This window comes from Arabidopsis thaliana, chromosome 5, assembly GCF_000001735.4.
Source record: "Arabidopsis thaliana chromosome 5, partial sequence".
Classification (NCBI taxonomy): Eukaryota; Viridiplantae; Streptophyta; class Magnoliopsida; order Brassicales; family Brassicaceae; genus Arabidopsis; species Arabidopsis thaliana.
Window position 1 is genome coordinate 6545090 of NC_003076.8, and position 20690 is coordinate 6565779.

At 39.2% G+C, this 20690-nt stretch overlaps 6 protein-coding genes across 15 annotated transcripts; 3 read left to right on the plus strand and 3 right to left on the minus strand.

Annotated features, from left to right (window-relative positions):
- Positions 1–33: 33 nt before the first annotated feature.
- ABCG23 (ABC-2 type transporter family protein) lies at positions 34–2088 on the minus strand. 2 transcript variants are annotated; one of them, NM_001343599.1, is made up of 1 exon: positions 34–2038. In NM_001343599.1, the coding sequence occupies exon 1, from the start codon at positions 2020–2022 to the stop codon at positions 148–150; it is 1875 nt and encodes a 624-aa protein (NP_001318598.1). In that variant the 5' UTR covers positions 2023–2038; the 3' UTR covers positions 34–147. The 2 variants fall into 2 exon arrangements, with proteins under 2 accessions (NP_001318598.1, NP_197442.2); NM_121946.2 differs by having other exon boundaries at positions 133–2088.
- Positions 2089–2535: 447 nt separating this feature from the next.
- On the minus strand, positions 2536–8194 carry AT5G19420 (Regulator of chromosome condensation (RCC1) family with FYVE zinc finger domain-containing protein). 3 transcript variants are annotated; one of them, NM_001203409.1, is made up of 11 exons: positions 7864–8153; positions 7706–7769; positions 7464–7544; positions 7195–7281; positions 6956–7045; positions 6384–6464; positions 6068–6262; positions 3870–5996; positions 3565–3711; positions 3098–3480; positions 2549–2991 (listed from the first exon to the last, which is right to left on the minus strand). In NM_001203409.1, the coding sequence occupies exons 1-11, from the start codon at positions 7890–7892 to the stop codon at positions 2856–2858; spliced, it is 3420 nt and encodes a 1139-aa protein (NP_001190338.1). In that variant the 5' UTR covers positions 7893–8153; the 3' UTR covers positions 2549–2855. The 3 variants fall into 3 exon arrangements, with proteins under 3 accessions (NP_197443.3, NP_001190338.1, NP_001330907.1); NM_121947.4 differs by lacking the exon at positions 7464–7544 and having other exon boundaries at positions 2536–2991; positions 7706–8194; NM_001343600.1 differs by lacking the exon at positions 7464–7544 and having other exon boundaries at positions 3565–5996; positions 7706–8162.
- A 419-nt stretch (positions 8195–8613) lies between these two features.
- On the plus strand, positions 8614–10865 carry AT5G19430 (RING/U-box superfamily protein). 6 transcript variants are annotated; one of them, NM_001343603.1, is made up of 5 exons: positions 8614–8738; positions 8842–9125; positions 9419–9549; positions 9844–9948; positions 10071–10759. In NM_001343603.1, the coding sequence occupies exons 2-5, from the start codon at positions 9048–9050 to the stop codon at positions 10525–10527; spliced, it is 771 nt and encodes a 256-aa protein (NP_001332225.1). In that variant the 5' UTR covers positions 8614–8738; positions 8842–9047; the 3' UTR covers positions 10528–10759. The 6 variants fall into 6 exon arrangements, with proteins under 6 accessions (NP_001332225.1, NP_001332224.1, NP_001332226.1 ...); NM_001343604.1 differs by having other exon boundaries at positions 8842–8983; NM_001343602.1 differs by having other exon boundaries at positions 8614–9125; positions 10071–10865.
- A 393-nt stretch (positions 10866–11258) lies between these two features.
- Positions 11259–13284, plus strand: AT5G19440 (NAD(P)-binding Rossmann-fold superfamily protein). The gene is made up of 6 exons (NM_121949.3): positions 11259–11527; positions 11786–11955; positions 12036–12227; positions 12355–12517; positions 12627–12813; positions 12890–13284. The coding sequence occupies exons 1-6, from the start codon at positions 11404–11406 to the stop codon at positions 13032–13034; spliced, it is 981 nt and encodes a 326-aa protein (NP_197445.1). The 5' UTR covers positions 11259–11403; the 3' UTR covers positions 13035–13284.
- On the minus strand, positions 13242–16968 carry CDPK19 (calcium-dependent protein kinase 19). 2 transcript variants are annotated; one of them, NM_180522.3, is made up of 9 exons: positions 16720–16968; positions 15873–16405; positions 15559–15682; positions 15324–15467; positions 14901–15053; positions 14714–14829; positions 14452–14622; positions 14144–14374; positions 13242–13735 (listed from the first exon to the last, which is right to left on the minus strand). In NM_180522.3, exons 2-9 carry the CDS (start codon positions 16380–16382, stop codon positions 13583–13585), a joined length of 1602 nt encoding a protein of 533 aa, NP_850853.1. In that variant the 5' UTR covers positions 16383–16405; positions 16720–16968; the 3' UTR covers positions 13242–13582. The 2 variants fall into 2 exon arrangements, with proteins under 2 accessions (NP_850853.1, NP_197446.1); NM_121950.3 differs by lacking the exon at positions 16720–16968 and having other exon boundaries at positions 13337–13735; positions 15873–16711.
- Positions 16969–17659: 691 nt separating this feature from the next.
- On the plus strand, positions 17660–20631 carry NUDT20 (nudix hydrolase homolog 20). The gene is made up of 10 exons (NM_121951.5): positions 17660–18298; positions 18445–18509; positions 18639–18828; positions 18909–18989; positions 19125–19250; positions 19405–19484; positions 19572–19687; positions 19778–19898; positions 20020–20110; positions 20203–20631. Exons 1-9 carry the CDS (start codon positions 18023–18025, stop codon positions 20087–20089), a joined length of 1125 nt encoding a protein of 374 aa, NP_197447.2. The 5' UTR covers positions 17660–18022; the 3' UTR covers positions 20090–20110; positions 20203–20631.
- The last annotated feature ends 59 nt before the right edge of the window (positions 20632–20690 follow it).

Below are 20690 nucleotides of genomic sequence, written 5' to 3' on the forward strand. Positions count from 1 at the left end.
TACTCCCTTGGCATTTTGAAATCTGTAATATGCCAATGCTGCTACAAATGAACTTGATAAAACTGATGTCGAAAAATGTTAAAAAGAAGTTGTAATTGTATATGAACATAGAAGACTGAATACAGTTCTCCCTATACAATGAAATCTTTAATGGGTTGACTTGGAAGCCTTCCTGAGTAGAATACCCCAGCAGAGGATTCGATAAAAAACGAAAAAGGCAAGCATGATCCCGACGTTGATCCATCTCGTATCCTTGTCAAGCCCTCTCTCCTTCAACACATCCTCTCCGGTCATCAAGCAGCCCATGTTCCCACTGGAGAAGCATTCCTCTCGCATGCTCCAGTACTCATTCACCACCATAGACTCCAGCGGGTAACGGTACAAGGACACATAGTACATGAACATCCATGGTTTTGGGATCTTCTCTTTTGGGATAAAGTAGCCGGAGAAGAGGAAGAAGGCTCCAAGAACAGTGCATATGAGGGAGTTACCAGAGATGAAGTCAGGAGAAACAGCGCTGAGGAAAAGCACCAGAGAACTGGCCATGAGAATGATGAGCCAGACGCAGAGGACAAAGAAGGAGAAGGCTTGAATCGATGGGTTTAGGCCTACGATCCAGTAGACTGGGATGGAGAAGAGGAGAGATACAACGAAGAGGAACGGTACAAATGCGATGGTGTTGGCTATCATGTAGGATGAGATTCGGTAGGATCCACGAGATGATTCTTTCATCAGAACGCGACGTTCTCGGAGGTAAATGGGAAGTGCTTCGACTGTTGAAGAGAGGAGGAAGCTTAAGCTGAAGGCAAAGAGTCCAAGCCGCTCTGCAACGCCTTCTTCGTCACGCTTGAGTCTTGTGTAGACGCTACCTAGACCTAATCCAGCTACAACCGCTTGCATTGTTCGCGCCAGGAACAACTGCTTTGTTCTATAGATGATCTTGCAGAATCTTGAGCAGAGGTATGAGATCTCGGTGACGTCTAGGACACGAAACGCTTCTTTCTTAGAGATAATCCCATCGTTTTCGTTGTTTTCAGGCCACATTGATGATGATTCTACGACAGCTACCGAGTTTGGCTTAAAAGTTCTCAAGGACTCAACTATTTCCATGGCGAATTCTATAGGATTCAGCTGTTCTGGAATCTGAAACCCTAGTTTCGCTATCGAGTCCTCGAGATGTTCAAGACTTCCCAAGTGGATAACCGATCCGCGAGAAAGAATCAGGTAATCGGAGATGTAATCGAGGATCCTATAACTTGGTTGGTGGATGGAGAAGAGGACGGTTCTCTGTTTGGATTTCGCCATAGTAGCCAAAAGCTCAACAACCTGAAGCGAGTTTCGACTATCCAAACCAGAGGTTGGTTCGTCAAGAAGCAGAATTGGTGGATCACGAATCATCTCAACGGCTATAGAGACTCTCTTCCTCTCTCCACCCGAAACGCCACGATCCTCTTCGTCTCCTTCTCCCACGAAGCTGTCTTGGACGAGAACAAGACCGAGATCACTCAACAAGCTCTCCACTCTCTCTTCTCTTTCCTTAGCCGTTGAATCTCTCAAACTGAATTTGGCGCTATACATTAACGTCTCTTTCACGGTAAGTAGAGGCAGTAGGTCATCGTCCTGCGGGACAAACCCGCATAGCCTTCGTAGTTGGTTATAGTCAGTGATTTTACGATTGTTCATCAAAACCGCGGAAGACGGATCTAGTGCCTTGTGGTTCACTCTTCCTGAAATGATCTTTAAAAGAGTGGATTTTCCTGTTCCACTCGGTCCAACCACGGCTAGGATTTTAGAGGATTCAGCAGCTAATGAAACGGAATTGAGTATTGGGGTGTGATTGATGGTGTAGGATAGGTTAGTGACGGTTAAAGAGTAGCGGTTAGGGGTTGGGAGTGGTGAAGAAGAAAAGGAAGAGGAAGCAGAGGAGAATTCATCAGGAGAGTTTGATGCTGAGAAAAGAATGATGGAGTCTTCCTCGCGGTGGCTTGTAGCCATAGCAGAAGGGTGGAAGCAGGAAGCCATGGTATGAGTATTGTTGTTCTTCTTCATATCAAAAAGGTCTACTAATGCTTTTTATGTATGAGTAAAACTTTTTTTTCAGAATTGGTCGACCAACAAAAGAAACAAGTGTTTAATGTGGTAGGCAGAGGTTGGTGCAACTCTTCAAAACCTGTGTATCTAATTCTTTTTGGTTGGTCATTAATTGTTTGATTTTGCTGAGTTTATCGTATAAGATAAATTTATCTTACATATATGTAAACGGTATTAGTGGTTGACCAGGAATAAAGAGTATTGGTGTATCAAACAAAAAGGTAACGTGTTAAATTCATTACTAAAATGTACTTTCCAATGGTATCAACATGCTAATTGTATTCCGTCATGAGAAATTCATGATGTCAAAAGAATGAATCTGAAAATAGATTTTGATACAAAATTAATTGCATTTAAGATAGCATTCGTAATAATTTGTATATACCAAAGGGGCATTAAATGATTTTGTTAAAAAAAGAAGCCTATTAAAAAAATACAGTATTATGATGTTAAGAAGCATATCATTTAAATTTGCCCATAGACATCTAAAATGTATAAGCTCGCACTGACACCATACCATTAATGCTGTTTGAATTTCAACATCAAATAATAACATTTATCGAGACAAAGAACGAAACAATGTATGCTTGTGGAATTTACAAAAGAATTTACATATGAAAAACACCCAAACTATGATGAAAACTATTTTCTCTCTTGGTTATAATCCCCAAATAAACCTATGAAACCCGTAGACAGAAACTAAAAAAGAATAGATGAGTGGGAAACTCAGGGTTTTCTGTGTTATCAGGGGTTAGCGAAGAATATTAATGACCCAAGTCTTCACTTCCTACACCCACACTGGATTTATCAACTACTATGCGTACATTGTATTGTTCGTAAACTCTTCCTCTGTTCTCTGCCCACCATTCTTCTGCTTGTTTCTCACTAAACCGCTTCCGGCTGCCATCAAAGACATCCTCGGATTAAGCTCATTTCATAACCAATAAAAAGGAGCATCCAAACATTCCAGCTAAGACTATAAAACAAAAAAAAAGCATTCTGGTACCTGAAACGGACACGTTTGAGATCCCTTGCACCTCCAGCTAAGGCTGTGAGAGTGATGTACACACCAGGTTCATCTTGTTCAACCCATTCATTTTCGTTACGGGGTTCACTTTCTTTTGATCGTGTGCTGATTCTATTTATCGCTTCAGCAGCATGATTAGCTTGCTGTCGGTAACTTCCACTATCGAAAACAGGTGTGCTGGTCCCATTTGAAAACATTGGGACGGTGGTTAGGCTATCAGAATCAGTTTCTCGACTGTTTGGACGGTTTAAGGTGTTAGAAGAAGGGGCAGCGTAATCAGGACTGGAACCAAATGAATTGAGAGACGGAGACTTGACAGTCCGAGCTGATCCAACAGGTAGTCTTTCAGCCATGTCTTTCAACTGCATGTTTTATTGAGAAAATCAGTAAGTTGCATAGAGCATTTTCATTCATTTTAACAGCAGAGAGGAAACTTTGGAATTTACTTGAGCGGTAAGTGATTTGATCACTTCTTTTGCTGCCTTGCATCTCGCTGATTCTTCACTAGCAATTGCTAGTGCCTCCTTTAGCTGTTTGGTTGTTCTTTCCAGTTCAACTTCTTGAAGTTGTGCCTTCCGTGTAAGATTTTCAACCTGTGAAATCATTTACTACTGAGTTCGCAAAAGGAGTCAAATTGCAAAGAATGAAACGATATGTTAATGAAACAAAATAGCACAATCTCACCAGCTATGTTTTTTTCCTAAATACACAGGAGTAAGGAACAAGAATTAAAGCGTGGAAAGCAGCTTACTTGAGATCTTAGCATAACCACCTCTTGGCTTAGGTTATCATTGCTTCTCTTGGTATCATCCACGACAATTTTTGGTGTAGTTAGTCCTGAAAGAGTGGGAGTTGGCGTTGTTGACCGAGGTGGGCTAGGACGTCTTGATATTGGTGAAGTTGCCCGGGACGCAATTCGGGAACCAGGAACTGAAGCTGAGAAGAATTTCTTTGATGATCCGAAAGTTGGATTAAAAGACTTGGTTATGTTTAGTGAACCCCGGTGCGAGCCCCCACTCGGTATTGGTGAGACACGACTACTATTGAATTCATATTTCTTATTTTTCTTGGATCGACTGTCCACTTGCCTCATGGGCTCCAACAATGAGAATCTAGCTAGCTGTCCGTCGGATCTAGTATCCAACTTCTCATCTCTGTCAATTGCATCTGATCCTTGGTTGACACTTTCTCTTCGACTCAAAGAAGAATGAGATGATGGATCCGTTTCCATGGCCTTTTTCAATTTGTTGAAACACCTATCACACACTCGATATGGTTTGTTAGGGTTTGGTGCCATACAAGCCTTCAGGGACTTTTTATTACTGCAAGAATGGCAAAACACAAGTCCACAGTTATAGCAATTGTGCCGCTTTCTCTTGAAATTGAAAGGCTGACGGCAACCTGAACACATGGACTGGTCCATCCCTGATGCCCACTTGTGAAGACAGACAGCTGCGGTGAAGTTAGAACCACATGCAATACTTTTCACCTGTTTATCCTTCAGCGACTCAACCAATGTGGGGGAATTTCGATCATCTGCATCCCCATGGCCTAGTCTACCATTTGATCCTTTTCCCCAAGTGTAAACCTCAGTCCTTGAAGTTAAAACTGCAACATGATAAGCACCGCAAGCAATCTCTTCGACAAAACTCTTGTGAAGTTTGCCGTCGACACGGGTTGGAACCTTTCCATCTGCATGTGGGTTTCCAAGCTGACCATAAACAGGACTGCCCATAGTATAGACGTGGCCCGATGTTGTAAGTGCAACTGTTAGGCTATGTCCACACGCAACTTGACAAAAATTAGGTTCTACAAGAGCTGCAACACAGGTAGGCACAAGTTTTGGTTCTTTGTCACCATGACCAAGACGACTCTTGTCACCATCACCCCATGTAAAGAGCTTTCCTGAAGAGCAGTTACTAGAGCTCGAGCTCCCAACCATGACTTCTACAACTGCGGCTGTGTGCCATACACCACAGGCTGCCCGAACAGTGCGAAGACCTTTCAAGGAGTCTACCTCTCTAGGTATGAAAACACTTTTCCTGTCTCCATGGCCCAAAACACCAAAGGTCCCATCACCAAAAGTAAACAACTGCCCAGCGGAAGTCACAACAGCTGTGTGGTAAGGCCCACAAGCGATGGATGATACATGTATCCCTTCCATCAGAAAATTTACTCTTTTGGGGACCCAGTGACTGACTTCATTTCCATGTCCCAGAATACCAAAATCTCCTTTACCCCAGGTATACAAATCCCCCGATAGAGTAACTGCACAACTATGGTATTCACCACATGCTACAAGCTCAATATTTGTGGTATTGAGGGCATCAATGAGCTTTGGATGTTGAACATTGGAATCCACACCATGGCCAAGCCTACCTTCAGATTCCTCTCCCCAAGAAAAACTTTCTCCTTGTTTTGTTACAAGGACAGCATGTTGTCCACCGCAAGCAATATTCTGGACATCAAGTACTATAGTAGACTCTAAAGCTTTTGGCAGTAAGGAATCCATTTTGATCTCCAACGAACTTCCAACTCTGTGGTTTCCACCACCCAAAACACCTTCGCCTATTCCTTCTCCCCACATGAAAACGTCTCCCAATGTGTCTCCATCATCATGACCAGAACCATGGCTCGACGAACTAATCGCACTTGACAGACTAACTCTAAAAGCATCCATACCCATTCCTTTCATGTGACCATGTAGCGTATCTGAGCCTCCAGATGACAAAGAGTGAACTGACATAGTTGCCGAACCTGGGGGGAAAAAACCTTTTGGAGGAACTGCATACAACGACATGTCTGAAAATGCCTTGTCAACGCCATTCTTAGGCGGGCTCTCATATGGACTGTGAAGACGAAGGTGATTTGAGCCCTCCTGAAAGGTAAGAGAAATATTACCTTAGTTAAGTAATGCACAAAATGAATTGGAATATTTCATTCTAGTACCTTCTGGAAACTTTCATTGCTACTAAATGGAGAATGTAAAGGGGAGCTTCTCCGGGTATATGTTCTCGGACTATTAGCTTCGGATGGCGTTCCATCACTTCTCGATTCGGTCCTCCATTTCCGTTGATGACAACGGGATATCAAGGCTTTTAGACCACTAAACCACACTTCAGCCTCATCTTTATCCTTGCATATCTATGAAATGAAATTCTGACACCTAATTAATGAACTTTCAATAATAACAGGCATTTAAATGATGGAATAATGATTTCATAGAGGAAATTAGGAAAAGAATATACTATAAGAAAAAGCTCACCAAATCCAGTGACCTCTCGTCATATATTAGCGAGAACGATTGATATTCCTTCTCAGGACGTGGATATCTCTGAAAAATAGGCTGCAAGAGAAACACCATTGCAAGACTTGTCAGAATATCACACTAGATATGCAAGGTCCAAATATGCAACCTACGACTATGGAAACTGGCTCATGCAAATGATGCATGAAACATGCAAAGTCAAATCAAGATTGACCTGCCACGCTGAAGTGAAATGAAAAAAAATGATGAATCCAATCAAACATAGCATAAGCACGTAATCTTCATTTGAGTTTATGTTGATAAAACGACTCTAAGAAAAGAGCCTTGTGCATAACATACACCACTTGGAAAAATCATAAACAACAATTCAGATCACATTAGGAGGCCATCCTACTCACAATCATGACAGTAGAGCTCAGACACAACCAGAAGAAGATACTCTTATCAGATATCCAACCATATAAACGCATCGAAAAATGGATAATACTAGTCTAACGAACTTATTCTGAACATTTAATAGCCAGCTTAAGGAAAGATTAAATGACATGTCTACGGATGTCAAAACTTACAGTGCGCTGCCCAGAGATGATCCTGGAAACATGACTTAGCTTCAAATGTTTTTCCTCCTTCCCAGAAAACCATATCAAAACAGATTCATCCTGAAAGTTACAGGACAGACTATTTACTTGACACAGAACAACAAGAAGCTGCACACAGCAGGAAGCAGCAGAGAGAAAATATAACGAAACAAAAGGACTCTACAGACTCTTACATAAGAGTAAAAGAAAATGATATCAACACAACTTACATTCGAAAGGCGAAATGGACAGAACTTAGGCTTTCCCCTTCTGCCATACTTAAGCAAATAAGCTCCTTTTTTAAGAGCAGTGATAGCCTGAGCCAATTGATAAAAAAAAATAGTTTCCGTAAATAAAGCAGGTGAAGTATATTGGCAAGGGGTGATTTCAGCTTTAGATACAGCTATATAATAAAACTGAAATGGTCTTAAATAGAGATGAGCAATAACTATATCCTGAGAAATTGCACCTAAAATAGATTAACTGCTAGGAAAAAAACATGAAGTGCATTTTTGTTCTCCAATATATAGCTAGAGTCAAGCTTGGAGACTCCAAAAGTGGAATAGAGCTCAATCTTTAGCTAAAACCAGTCACACTAACCAAGAATCCCAAATCTAATTTTCAAAGTTTAAGCCACGCCTAAGAAAATAACCTTCTCTTAACCTTCCTAACAAAGGATTTGTTCCACAGAAAACCTAACAATTCAGTAGAATTGGAATCATAAACAAGACCAAAAAAAACCTGCTCAATATCCCTCGTCACTGGACCGGCTCTACTAAGATCCGACGGCGTCATTCGTCCGTTCCTCGACATAAACAAAATTCCTCAGTAGCAAACCCCTTGAGCCGAGAAAACCTCAAAAAAAATTCACACTAGTCGTCAAGCTCAAATCAATAGACCTCGTGCAATCACGAAATCCACTCCACATCACATCACTTTGATCGTCGATCTTGGATTCAAATTCGAAGCCAGAGCAGCTTCTTCAGCTCCAATTTAGATTCAAATCGATCCAAACAGTAGAACAAAAAGCGCCGTTTCAATCAAATGTAAAAGGATTCAAATATGTTCTTCTGGATGCTGAATTAAACTCTTCGAGAGGAATTGAAACACAGAGAATCTAGCTAGAGAGACATGGCATGATCTATACTACGCAGCTTAAAGCGAGCGAGCGAGAGAGAAGAAAGAGACCAAAAGGCAGATTCTGACTAGAGAAAGCTATACTTCTTCTTTTTTTCTGCTTTCTATTGATTTTTTAGATATATAAAACCCGTCATTATTCTCCTTAATTACGGGATATACCACTGTACACTCCCAATTAATTTACTCTCCTTAAACATTTTGTATTTCTGTGACTAGTAATGTGGAAGGCTTTTTGCGAATATCTGTTTTTTCAGCAAGCTTTTTTCGAATATTACTTTCGTGTATACATTTGCTCTTTTTTTTTTTTGGTTTAAATTTTTCTAATGATGGGACTTTAAAGAATTTAAATACCTACCACCTAATTAAAGAAGAATGATTCAATAGAAGATGTCATGCAAATTAAATACCACACATAATTATGTTATTTGTAATGGATACTCTATGACTATGATGTAATGTATTTTCTTCAAAAGTTATAAATCTTGACATTTTAAAAATTGCTTTATGATCTGTAACATGTCGTTTTGAGTGTACTGATCTGTCGCAATTCTATAGGACAGGTTAGAACTTCTGGTGGAGGAAGAAGGTTCGGGTTCTGTTTTGTCTCTTGTGTGCTTTGTTGTTAGTTCTTGAGGTATCGGGAATCATTCTCTTAGCATATCTCCTTTTCTCGTCTCGGTGGTTCGCTGTCCCACAGCCACTCTCTCTAATCCGGGCTCCTTAATCTTGACGAACAGATTTCAGAAGAACATCTTCTTTCTTCAACTACCAAATCTTTCGTTTTTTCTATCTAATTTCGCCGCCATGAGTTCCGTTACCGAGATCGTGTCTGAGCAGCAAGTGATCGACGGTATTCAGGATTTGGCCCTTCAAAATCAGGTTCTTTGTTACCCTTATTCAATTCATATTCTCGTCTCTTGATGAAAATTTTCAAATTTTAAATATGTTTGCTTTGTGTGTCGGTCTTGTTTCGGAGTTGGAGCTGATTCTGTCCATGATGCTTCTGCTTCTATGTGGAAATGTATCTAGCCTTGCTCCACAATATTAGGGTTTCGTAAATTTTTGATTTTGTGCGTTATTATGTGTTTAATTTCGAATTGGACGATTAGGGCTCTTCAGGTTTACAATGTGAAGTTGACTGTTGCTGAATTTGCTACTGATATTGTTTATGAATCTGCTTTCTTTTTCTCTTCATAACTTTCACAGAACTTAGGTCTCTTGTTCTTACATCTAAACATAACTCTTTAAGATGATGTTGTGTGTTCTCTGCATGTGGAGGTGATTTAAGAGATTTTATCTGAACCTCTCTCTCAGGACAAAAAGAAGATCCAGGAAGAGATCCATGAGCCGAGTTTCGGGAATCATGGTGGCTGTTGTGCAATATGTTTGAGTGAAATTCCTCTTCAAGAAACTGCTATGGTCAAAGGCTGTGAACACACTTACTGGTAATACTGTTGTTTCTTCTCTTTGTTTCTTTTAGATGATATATATCTGATTTGGTTACATCTATATTTTATTAGTTACAAAGTTTAGTCTGTACTGTAGTATGAACATATTGATTTCGTCAAATGAATTTTGTTTTCTTCTCACAAGTTTTCAGTTGTGGAACTTGGTTTTAGGTTTAACCTGTAAACTCGTGATCACCTTTTATCTTCTGTGTTTGCTTTTATGCCTACGTGGTAACTGACTTTCTTTCTACTTTGGGTTTTAAGAGGAGTAATTCATTTCTATCTATTTAGTGTGACATGCATACTTCGTTGGGCGAGTTGCAAAGAGAGTCCCACATGCCCACAATGTAAGCATCCATTTGATTTTCTCAGTGTCCACCGAGCACTTGATGGCAGGTGACTTCCCTTCTTTATTTACAATTTTGTGTATATATTAGTCGATTACTCCATTTGCTTGATCAAACTCTTTTTCTTATTCTTGTTTGGTTGTATAAATTCTCTTTTGTATTTCTATGCAGCATTGAAGATTTTCTGTTTGAGGAGAGTGTGTGCCTTCTCCTTAGAGCCTCATGGTTTGTACCATTGGATGTGGTGGAACAGGCGTCGTACAGCCATGGTTACCATGATGATTTTGACATTCCTTATGACTACGAGGATGAAGATGATGACCTTGACGAGTTTTATCTGCACGGCTCAAGTCTTCGCATAGGAAATCGGAGATGGGGTGGCAATGGTTTTGTCAGATCCGGGCGTCAAGAAGCCAGGCCTGTCCAGAGATACAGTGGTTCTGGTTCTAGTTCCAGTTCCAGCTCTGGGTCATCCTCAAGTGAGCCTAAGGATAAGCAGGTGAAGACGACAAACACAACAGGAAGACGTGCAAAAAGGGCAATGAAGCGTGAAGCTGCAAACAAAGCAGCGGAAGTAACTGCAGCAGCAAAGCACGAGGCCCATTTGGTTAGGTTGGGAAGGAAGTGAGTGTGTATCTGTAAATAAATTGCACTCAAAAAGCTTCCACCTACTTCCATTACTTAGTATCATCTGTACAGCAAGTAGTTTTTAATGTTGTGATTAATCCCTGTCAGACCACTATATAATGGTGTGGGGTTTGGAATGGTAGAAACAAGAAGTTGTGACTCATTGTCTCATACAATACTTGGACAACCATTGGCTATCATATTACTCTGTTCATTAAATCTTGTTATGTTTCTAATCATTGATCAGATGAGAAAGTAGTGTAGCTTTTGATTTTCTTGGTGTGAATACTGAATATGTAAAAATATGTCTAGATGAAGAAGAAAGACAACTTCTTTTTATGGATTCGTTGTCTGAGTTGGTCGGTGAGCTTTGGATACTAAGTTTGCCCAACTTTATGGCACAACAAGGGGTAGATCCAATGCAAGTTACAAAAATACGAAACCTATAGTATTCATATTTGCCAAAATCAAAGTCTTTTTATACATTCTTTTTTCATGATAGCATATGGTATAAATTCTATTTAAAAAATGTTGTTGTAAAACAATTTCTAAATTTTGCTTTATTGTTGTAAAATTTTCGGCCAAACTACGCAAATATTATATTAGAGGATTTTGGATATATGATTTTATCTTTTGAAGTATTATAATGTTCTTTTCTGTTTTAAAATGAATTGACTATTGAGTTTGAAGTGAAATTGGAATTGACTACTCAACAACGTGTGTCTCTTTTCCACCTAACCATTGTGCAAACCACGCAAAAGGAAAAATATCAAAAAAGTCTTTAAAGAGGGCAAAGAAATCACCCAAATATACGCATTCGTCATTTGGTCCCTCCACTTAGAGAGAAGCAGACAGAACATAACTAAAATCGAGAAAAATGGCAAACAGTGGTGAAGGTAAAGTGGTGTGTGTAACAGGAGCCTCCGGTTACATCGCCTCATGGCTCGTCAAGTTCCTACTTAGCCGTGGCTACACTGTTAAGGCCTCCGTCCGTGATCCCAGTTCCGTACCCTCTCTTCTCTATCACATTCATTTGCTTTAGGGTTCATATACTATTCCAATTAAGTCTGTGTTACTGTAGTTTAAGATTTGGGTTTCTACTGGTAAACTCTGTGTGCTTGGATCCTGATTCTATTAGTGAATCGAAGGCTACATCTTAAAAACTGATACTTTGGAATTGGATACCAATTTTGATCTTAAGAACAATCTAAACACACAAACAATGATCCTTTGATGTTCTTGTCTCTGCTTGTACACAGGTGATCCGAAAAAGACACAACACTTAGTTTCACTAGAAGGTGCAAAGGAAAGACTTCACTTGTTCAAAGCAGACCTTTTGGAACAAGGTTCTTTCGACTCTGCTATTGATGGTTGCCATGGAGTTTTCCACACTGCTTCTCCATTTTTTAATGATGCCAAAGACCCACAGGTTTGGTTTTTTATTCCCTCAAAAAATTGCTTTTTATTTTGTGGATTGATTTGATCTTAACTATGTATCCACATCTCCAGGCTGAACTTATTGATCCTGCGGTCAAGGGGACGCTTAACGTTTTGAATTCGTGCGCCAAAGCCTCTTCGGTTAAGAGGGTTGTTGTAACCTCCTCCATGGCTGCCGTTGGTTACAATGGAAAACCACGCACACCTGATGTTACCGTCGATGAAACTTGGTTCTCTGATCCTGAGCTTTGCGAGGCCTCCAAGGTGTGTTTTGAATATTGAGCCATGATTCATTTCGATTATTTTGTTGTCATCTACTAGCAACTAGTCGTCTTATTGTGCTGTAATGTTCTCTTCAAACTAAAATGTTATGCTTTGTTACTTGGCTCAGATGTGGTATGTTCTATCCAAGACTTTGGCGGAAGATGCAGCTTGGAAACTCGCTAAAGAGAAAGGCTTAGACATTGTTACTATTAACCCGGCTATGGTGATCGGTCCTCTCCTACAGCCAACTCTGAACACGAGTGCTGCTGCTATATTAAACTTAATCAATGGTAAGAGAAAAACTTTTACTTCTTTCATGATACTTAGGACCGGTTTGTCAAATGCTAGCTAGAGAAACCCTTTTCAACTTGGTGTCTTTTATTTATTTCCGATATGTAGGTGCAAAGACTTTCCCAAACTTGAGTTTCGGATGGGTTAATGTAAAAGACGTAGCCAATGCGCACATCCAAGCATTTGAGGTCCCTTCAGCTAATGGGCGTTATTGTTTGGTCGAGCGTGTCGTTCACCACTCCGAGATTGTTAACATTCTACGTGAGCTTTACCCAAATCTCCCACTACCTGAAAGGTAAAACATGAACTAAATATATTACACCGGTTGTTTTGTTCATGTCCTGTGTCAATAACTTTTGCCTCATACGCAGGTGTGTGGACGAGAATCCCTACGTGCCAACGTATCAAGTGTCCAAGGATAAAACGAGGAGCCTTGGCATAGACTACATACCCTTGAAGGTTAGCATCAAGGAGACCGTCGAGTCCTTGAAGGAAAAAGGTTTCGCACAGTTCTGAGAAAGCATTTGAGCCAATGGATTTAATCCAGATTAGATAAAGTATTTGGAAGACTATTTCAGAAATAATATTTGGAACATGTCAATGTTCTCAAGGAGATATTAGTATGTTCTTGTGTACTTTATTGTTGTTCCATCAAATGAGTTACTTTTCCTTTTATTTCTTGTTAGTAAGATATCAAATAAGAATTCGAGTCAAGTGAGCATCTTTACACTGATGAATCTACAAATGATCAAACAATGATTAATGAATATCTTCTGACCCATGGTGACATGGTCGGGAAAGAAGTAAACAAAACTAAAGGGACTTTTACACTATTGTTTGCCAACAAATAGTATTAAGGATCCAGACAACATGAAAATAAAGAGTCAGAAAATTTAAGAACATCTGCTTCATATCGTACATGGCTGGCTATTCAAGTAACTAAAACATTTGAAACCCTGATCTACAATTATTGAGGAAAAAAAAAGATAAACAATTTTCAAAGAATACTGTTTTTTCCTTTTTCTTTTTACTTCTTTAAGAGATACAGAAACAAAGAACCTTTCTTAATTTTCGCCTTCTAATTGCAATGAACCTTCTCTCATTAACTTGAGGCTCAAACTGTTGAATCTTTCCCGGGAATACTGCCTCGACGCTTTCCTCCAATCTGTTCCAGCTTTCATCATCGCCGCAAACTCTTCATAGCTTATTCGTCCGTCCTAATCACCAAGACGATAAAAAAAATCAAGAGAAGACTTGTAAACTGCTATGTATTTCCAAACCAATTTTGCCATCAAGTTGCCTGTTCAAGACTTGAGAACTAAGGATGCACAATTCTGAGATATACTGATAAGATCAAACACATAATCTCATCTATTCTCAATGAACCAGGTTACACATAATCTCAATCACGCATTAAAATGCTGATATGGCATGTGCACTTGGTGAACTCCTATCATATTCCCACATATAGCCTTCCGAGGAGAAAGATTCAGACAAACATACCCAAGTCTTATGCTACTACACTGAATCATTTGTGTCCCCATATTATCGTCACATAACATTATTGAGTGAAGACGCATTTGCAGTGAAAAGTGTCTATTTCTAATCTCATATTTTGTGGTTACCTTGTCTGTGTCAACATCTTGCATAATAGCTGCAACAACTTCTTCACTGTTAGTATCCACCTCATCATTTAAAGCCTCACGCAGCTCCTCAATCTCTATGTAATCGCTCTGATTCTGGTCAAAAAAGCTAAAAGCCTTATGCAAGTGTTCGTCGTTCGCCATTTTCTTAAGATGCACAGAGACAGCCACAAACTCCCCATAATTTAAAGTCCCATCCCCATCAACATCAGCCTGCACACCAGATAAAAAAAAAAGGCTTTCAAATATCTGTTGGAACACAAACTCCAAAGTTTTAAGTTTTTTCTTACAGCTTCCATCAGAATCTGTAGATCAGTATCAGGTATCTGCTGCTGTCCGAGTTTATGAAGTCCAAATTTAAGCTCCTCGAGGTTTATCTTTCCCGTCTTTTTACTGTCCATCATCTCAAATGCTTCCTTGATGCCAGCTACTTCCTCCACTGATAAGTGTTCGGCTATCACCTGAAAGGAAGTGAAAAAAGAAGTTTCGCATTATTTCTTCAAATCCAACAGAAATAAGGTCATGAAGCAGCTGCAATGCTAGACAGAATACCCGTAGCGCTCTTTTCTTGAGCTTGTTCATAACAGAAAACTGTTTGAGTCTTGCTTTCACCGTCTCGCCGAGTGAAACATTTGGAGCCTTCTTCGCATTTTGTATCCAAGAATGTTCTGCAGATAGAAGTGTCATGATATATATGTTCCATAAGTAACAGATTTTAGAAACACACTAGGAAACATACCGAGTACTTGTGCAGCAGAAAGCCGTTTTTTGGGGTCAGGTTCGAGCATCTTCCTCACAAGGTCTTTGGCAGTCTCAGAAACTCTCGGCCATGGATCCCTCTTAAAGTCGATAACTGACCTAATGATCGCCTGAGCCACCCCTTGCTCAGTCTCTTTACAAAAATAAACAACATCAAGAAAAGAAACTCAAAAAGTGGACGAAGATAAGCAATTAAAAAAATCGAAAGAGGTCACTAGTGAATCCATGAACATGTAATTTGATAACATCATCCTAAATCATTCACAGAGGAAACTAGTGGTTCTGCAGTAAATCTTTCTAATCATCTATGGAAACTAAAATCAACCAGCTGCATATCCGTACAAAACATCCACTGTTGAAGAACAAAAAATGGATTAAGACAATAAGATGGATCATAACAAACCGGCCCAAAATGGTGGGACACCACAGAGCAGGATATAAAGGATAACTCCAGCACTCCAGATATCAACCTCAGGTCCGTAATTTCGCCTAAGTACCTCTGGTGCCATGTAATAAGGACTTCCAACAATCTCGTTGAATCCCTCACCTGTTACAAATTCAAAATATATCAAGTGGCGTAGACAGAACAAAATTATCTGTTGACCTGAGATATATAATGGACATTATAAAATCTATACCAGGCTTGAAGAAGACTGATAATCCAAAATCTATGGCTTTAAGGGCTGATGTCTCTTTTTTATTTGCAAAGAGAAAGTTCTCAGGCTTTAGATCCCGATGCATCACTCCATGCTTATGGCATATCTGCAATACCAAAAGGTGTTCAAATCATAAAGGTAAAAGTTGGGATAACAACTTTAACTAGCATTACACTGTAAGTGAAAGCCACTGCATAAAGACAAACAAGGAACCTTGCAATAGAATTAGAGGCAAGAAAGACCAGCTAGAAAGTTGACAAAACGAGAGTGCAAATGAAAAACGAAAAACTACAAACCTGAACAACTTCAAGAATAGTCTTCATCACTGCAGCAGCAGCTCGCTCAGTATAATGACCTCTAGCAACAATCCGATCAAACAGCTCACCTCCTTCACACAACTCCATAACTATATGCACTGCATCATCATCCTCAAAGGCATCCTTCAGCGACACGATATTTGGGTGTCTAGGCATATGTTTCATTATCTCAACTTCCCTCCTAACATCCTCTATATCCACAGCTGTTCTAAGCTTCTTCTTTGATATAGACTTGCACGCATACTTCTCGCCCGTTTTGATATCAGTGCACAAGTAAGTAATACCAAACTCTCCGCGACCAACCTCACGCCCCAGATCATACATAAGAGATATATCATGTCCTGTTGGATCTTTCAAAACAGAGAGCTTGAACCCAGTTCCAGATCCATTCGTAGTGTATGCTTCACTATAAAACGGGTTACTTTTGATCTTTGGTTTCCCCTTCTTACTCCCAGTCTCCGAACCCGGGCTCGCACAACAATTTCCCATTTATAATTCGAATCTGAGAAGTCCTGAGATTTCATCAAACAACTAAATCACTCACAAACGCAAACATGTCATTTTTTCCAAATCAAGAAAGCTTAAAACTTTATCAATTCATCTCCAAATTTTTCCAATTTAAGGAATTAAAGACTCTCACTAATCCCTAAAACTTACAGCAAGACAAATTCGATTTGATAAAAGGGCAAAACAAACGATCGAGAACAAAAAATGCAACGAAATTAAGAACCCTAGAAATTGAAGAGCTGATAAGTAAACCCTAGCAAATGAAATCAGGTGAAACCCAAAAAGGATGAAGCTTTAATTAGAAAGGGGAAACACAAACCTGAGACCTTAACCGGAGAAAGAGATGATCAGATTGGGATGAATCGACGGAAGCAAAGAGGGGAAATAAGTGACAGAGAGAAAGGAGAAGAAGCAGAAGAGTCAAAAAGTCTCCTTCTCCCTCGCTTCTTCTTTCTTAGTGTGGTGAGAGCAAAGAGAGACTCTTTTTTTTTGGTTTTTGGGTTCTCTCTATTGTGGAGTCAGGTGATAACCCAATTTGTAAAAGACAGTCACACGGTCACAATCAGACTCACCACCACTCTCTCTCTCTTTTATTGTTCCTTCCTCACAAATACTAACTTTCTCAAAATAAAATATATTTTTTTTTGGTTTCTTATTGAACAAGAACATGTGTTATTAAAAGTTTAAAACACAATAATGTGTCATGGATTGGCTTTTGTGTTTTGTCGCATCTCTAAGGATTTTGATATAATAAAAAAAAAGATTAGTCTTTTCATAATCCACCATTCATACACATGTTATATAGGTTACGTTAAGATAGATATCTCTAGTACAAACCAATAATTAGTGAGGCATTTGATCTATATGGATTGATAATATGATTAAGATAGATAGATATGTCTAGTAGAAACCAATAACCTTGTGATTTACTGGTTTATATGTATTTCAAATTTTATCTTGTAGTAGTCTTACTATATATATAAGAAAGAAAGAAAAATAAAAAATTAAGAGAAATTTTGAAAAATGCCACTTTTACAGGTGATCACTTGATCTTGTTCTCATGTTTATGGACAATAACATTTAGACGGTATTTGAAATCAATCATAAGTAGCTTTGGCCGTGACAGTAAATCAATGCTTATAAAATATATTTGTTATCAATATTCAAAACTCCAAAGTAAACAGTACTAATAATTAGAACCAGTCAACATATGCATTCAAAAAAGAAAAGAACTAATCGGTCAACTCAACCATATGTTCCACGTTTATCAAATTCATAAATAAAAACTACTACTACTATTTAACTATAAATATTTTTCCAAACAACACAAAATAATAGCAATAGGACGTATACTAATAGAGTAATAGGTGGGAGCAATTGTTAGATTGTTACCAATCAAACGAGCCGTGACCAAAACTATAGCGCGGAAAGACAAAACTATTTAACGAAAACGATATTGCCATTTGCGTTTGTTAATAATCACTACTTACCAGTGCTTTTTACCGAACAGTACCGAGCCGTGACTAAAAATCAAGCATTTCAATATCGAGTATACTCGATTCCGATTTTGGTCATCCGTATATAATAACTCTTGATTTCCAAACTCGACACAGCCATCGAAAATGGCATCTGGGTTTTGCTCACTGGCTCTAACTGTCACCACCTCCTTATTCTCGTCCCACGCGATTACACGGCGCGTTCTACCCATTCTACGGTGGCGTTCCAGTTCTATGTCCCTTTCTCCGCTGCGTCATTCCCGCGCTTTATCAGCTGCAACAACTGTTCCGATAAGCTCATCCTTCACGTGGGACGACGTAATCGAGACCGGTCGGGCAGAGTACAACTCTTCCGATCTCACCGGATTTTTCGAGAAAATCAACCGCTGCAATCGCGGATCCGTAAGTCCTACTAAATCGAATGGTTTTAGGGTATCGGTTCCTAGGAGAGTGAGATTGACCAAGGAAAGCTGAAATTCAATAAAAATGTTAGCTTTTCCTCTTTTCTGTTTATAAAGTTCAAAACTTTTCTGCTATACGTTTTTCAGGAAAAGTTAGGTGAGTTCATTCCATTTGTTATAGAGGAACAAATCGTTGGTTATATTCATAAAAGGTAACTGTTCTTGCTTCTGTGATTCTAAACTTGAGGTTGTACAAATTAGACTTCTCTTTTATGCATTCATTCACAAACTAGTTTTAGCAGAATCTTGGATTTTGATGCTTGTTTGTCTACATTGAATAGATTTACGGAGTACTTGAGGGAGTTTCATGATATCTTTACATTTTCACAAAATGGTTCTTGTCCTGACCGTGTTGATGGCTATGTAACGCTTAATCTGATGCTTCAAAAGCCTGAAGATAGAACCAGAGCAGTTGCAGATGTGATCAAAATATTGGGTGACAAAGGAATCATTCCAGGAATACGTAATGAGGTATGGGTCTATGTTTTGGTTTGATCTCCTAACTCTCTAATGATGCTTCATTTATGTTGATAATTTTTCTTTCTCACCAGCTGTATCCTGTGAAACCATCGTTTAATGCCCCGGTCTTTTTTTCTCTAGAGCGTGCTGCTGCTCCTTATTTCGGAATTAAGGTAAAACCACACTCCACTGAATTGGTTAAGCTTGTAGCCATGAACACCAAATTATATGCTTTGCCATCAATACATGTGTACCGTTTTCTTTTCCTGGTTTTGCTTTGCGTTCCTTATGCGAGTTATCTGATATAGGGTTACGGAGTTCACATGAATGGGTATGTAGAAAGAGATGGACAGAAATTACTGTGGATAGGTAAGAGAAGTCTCTCAAAATCCACGTATCCAGGAATGCTTGATCATCTGGTTGCTGGAGGATTGGTAAGATTTATCTTAGTCTTATACTTATCCATGGTTGTCTGCTGATGATGAAAGTAAATTCATCATGATACAGTAAGTCTATACTAGTGATTATAATTCTCACTAGAGGAAATTGAAATGCACGTTTCCTTTCATCATTCGCTGGGAACCATAGCCTCACGGGATTAGCTGCGGTGGAAATCTAGTAAAGGAATGTGAAGAGGAAGCTGGGATTTCCAGAGCCATTGCTGATAGGTAAGACATACTCTGCAGTCTTGAACAAAGTAGTATGTATAGGCTCTCTTGATGATTTCAACCTGTTGCATTTTATGTTTATGAAAGGGCAATAGCGGTTGGTGCTGTCTCATATTTGGACATCGATCAGTACTGTTTCAAACGTGATGTGCTGTTTTGTTATGATTTGGAACTCCCTGAAGATTTTGTTCCCAAAAATCAAGGTTAGGCAATCACTAGTAAGGCAATGAGTAATTCTGAATTGCTGCTTAGAGAGACTCTTTCATAACATTGTAGTCCAAACTACATTGCAGATGGAGAAGTTGAGAGCTTCAAGTTGATTCCAGTAGCCCAAGTTGCTAGTGTGATTAAGAAAACTAGTTTCTTCAAGGCGAACTGTTCCCTTGTCATTATTGACTTCTTGTTTCGGCACGGGTACTAACTCCTATCTCCCAAAATTTCTACCTTAAAAGAAACAATTTACTTACGTTAATGTTCCGTGATTTTAATGCTCTCGCCCCTGAACACATTATGTTCCATTTTGTCTATTATGCAGGTTTATCAGACCAGAATCATCGGGTTACTTGGATCTATACCAACGCCTGAGGAATAGAGATTGCTCATAGGGATGTTACTATCTGATGATTGTAAGTAAAACCTCACTCTATGAATTAATATTAGATACTTTGGCTGTGTAATAGGTTCATCCGTATATATAATGTATTGCATTTTATTTCAGAGTCTGCTGGGTCACTTCAGGTGCCTTCATGAACATAATGAAGTCCAAAGAATACAATTTTTTATACAGAGAGCGAGCAAAACAAACTCACGTTTAGAGTTGTACATTTTAGCTCCTGTTCTGTTCTAGACTATGAGACTACGAGGGAAAATGCTTCTCTATTAGTTGTGATTTCTGGTTTGAGCTAACCGGAAGCTAATGAGCTCACATGGAATTGAAGGCTAGCTTAGTGAATTGTTGGAAACCTAGCCGAGATTAGGGGATCACACACTGTAATTGCTTAACTAGTAAATCGCACTGTGATCATTATCTTCTTTCTCGATCAATATACAAGTTTCTCGATTAATGTTCCATACTTTGACTGTGAAATCATGGTTGATGCAAAGATCGCAACATTCTCTCTACGGATCAGCTCTAATGTGAGCCTTGCTTGTCCTCCCAACTTTGATTTTAGTGGGCAGAATGGTACGACTAACTCTTCTCGTTAG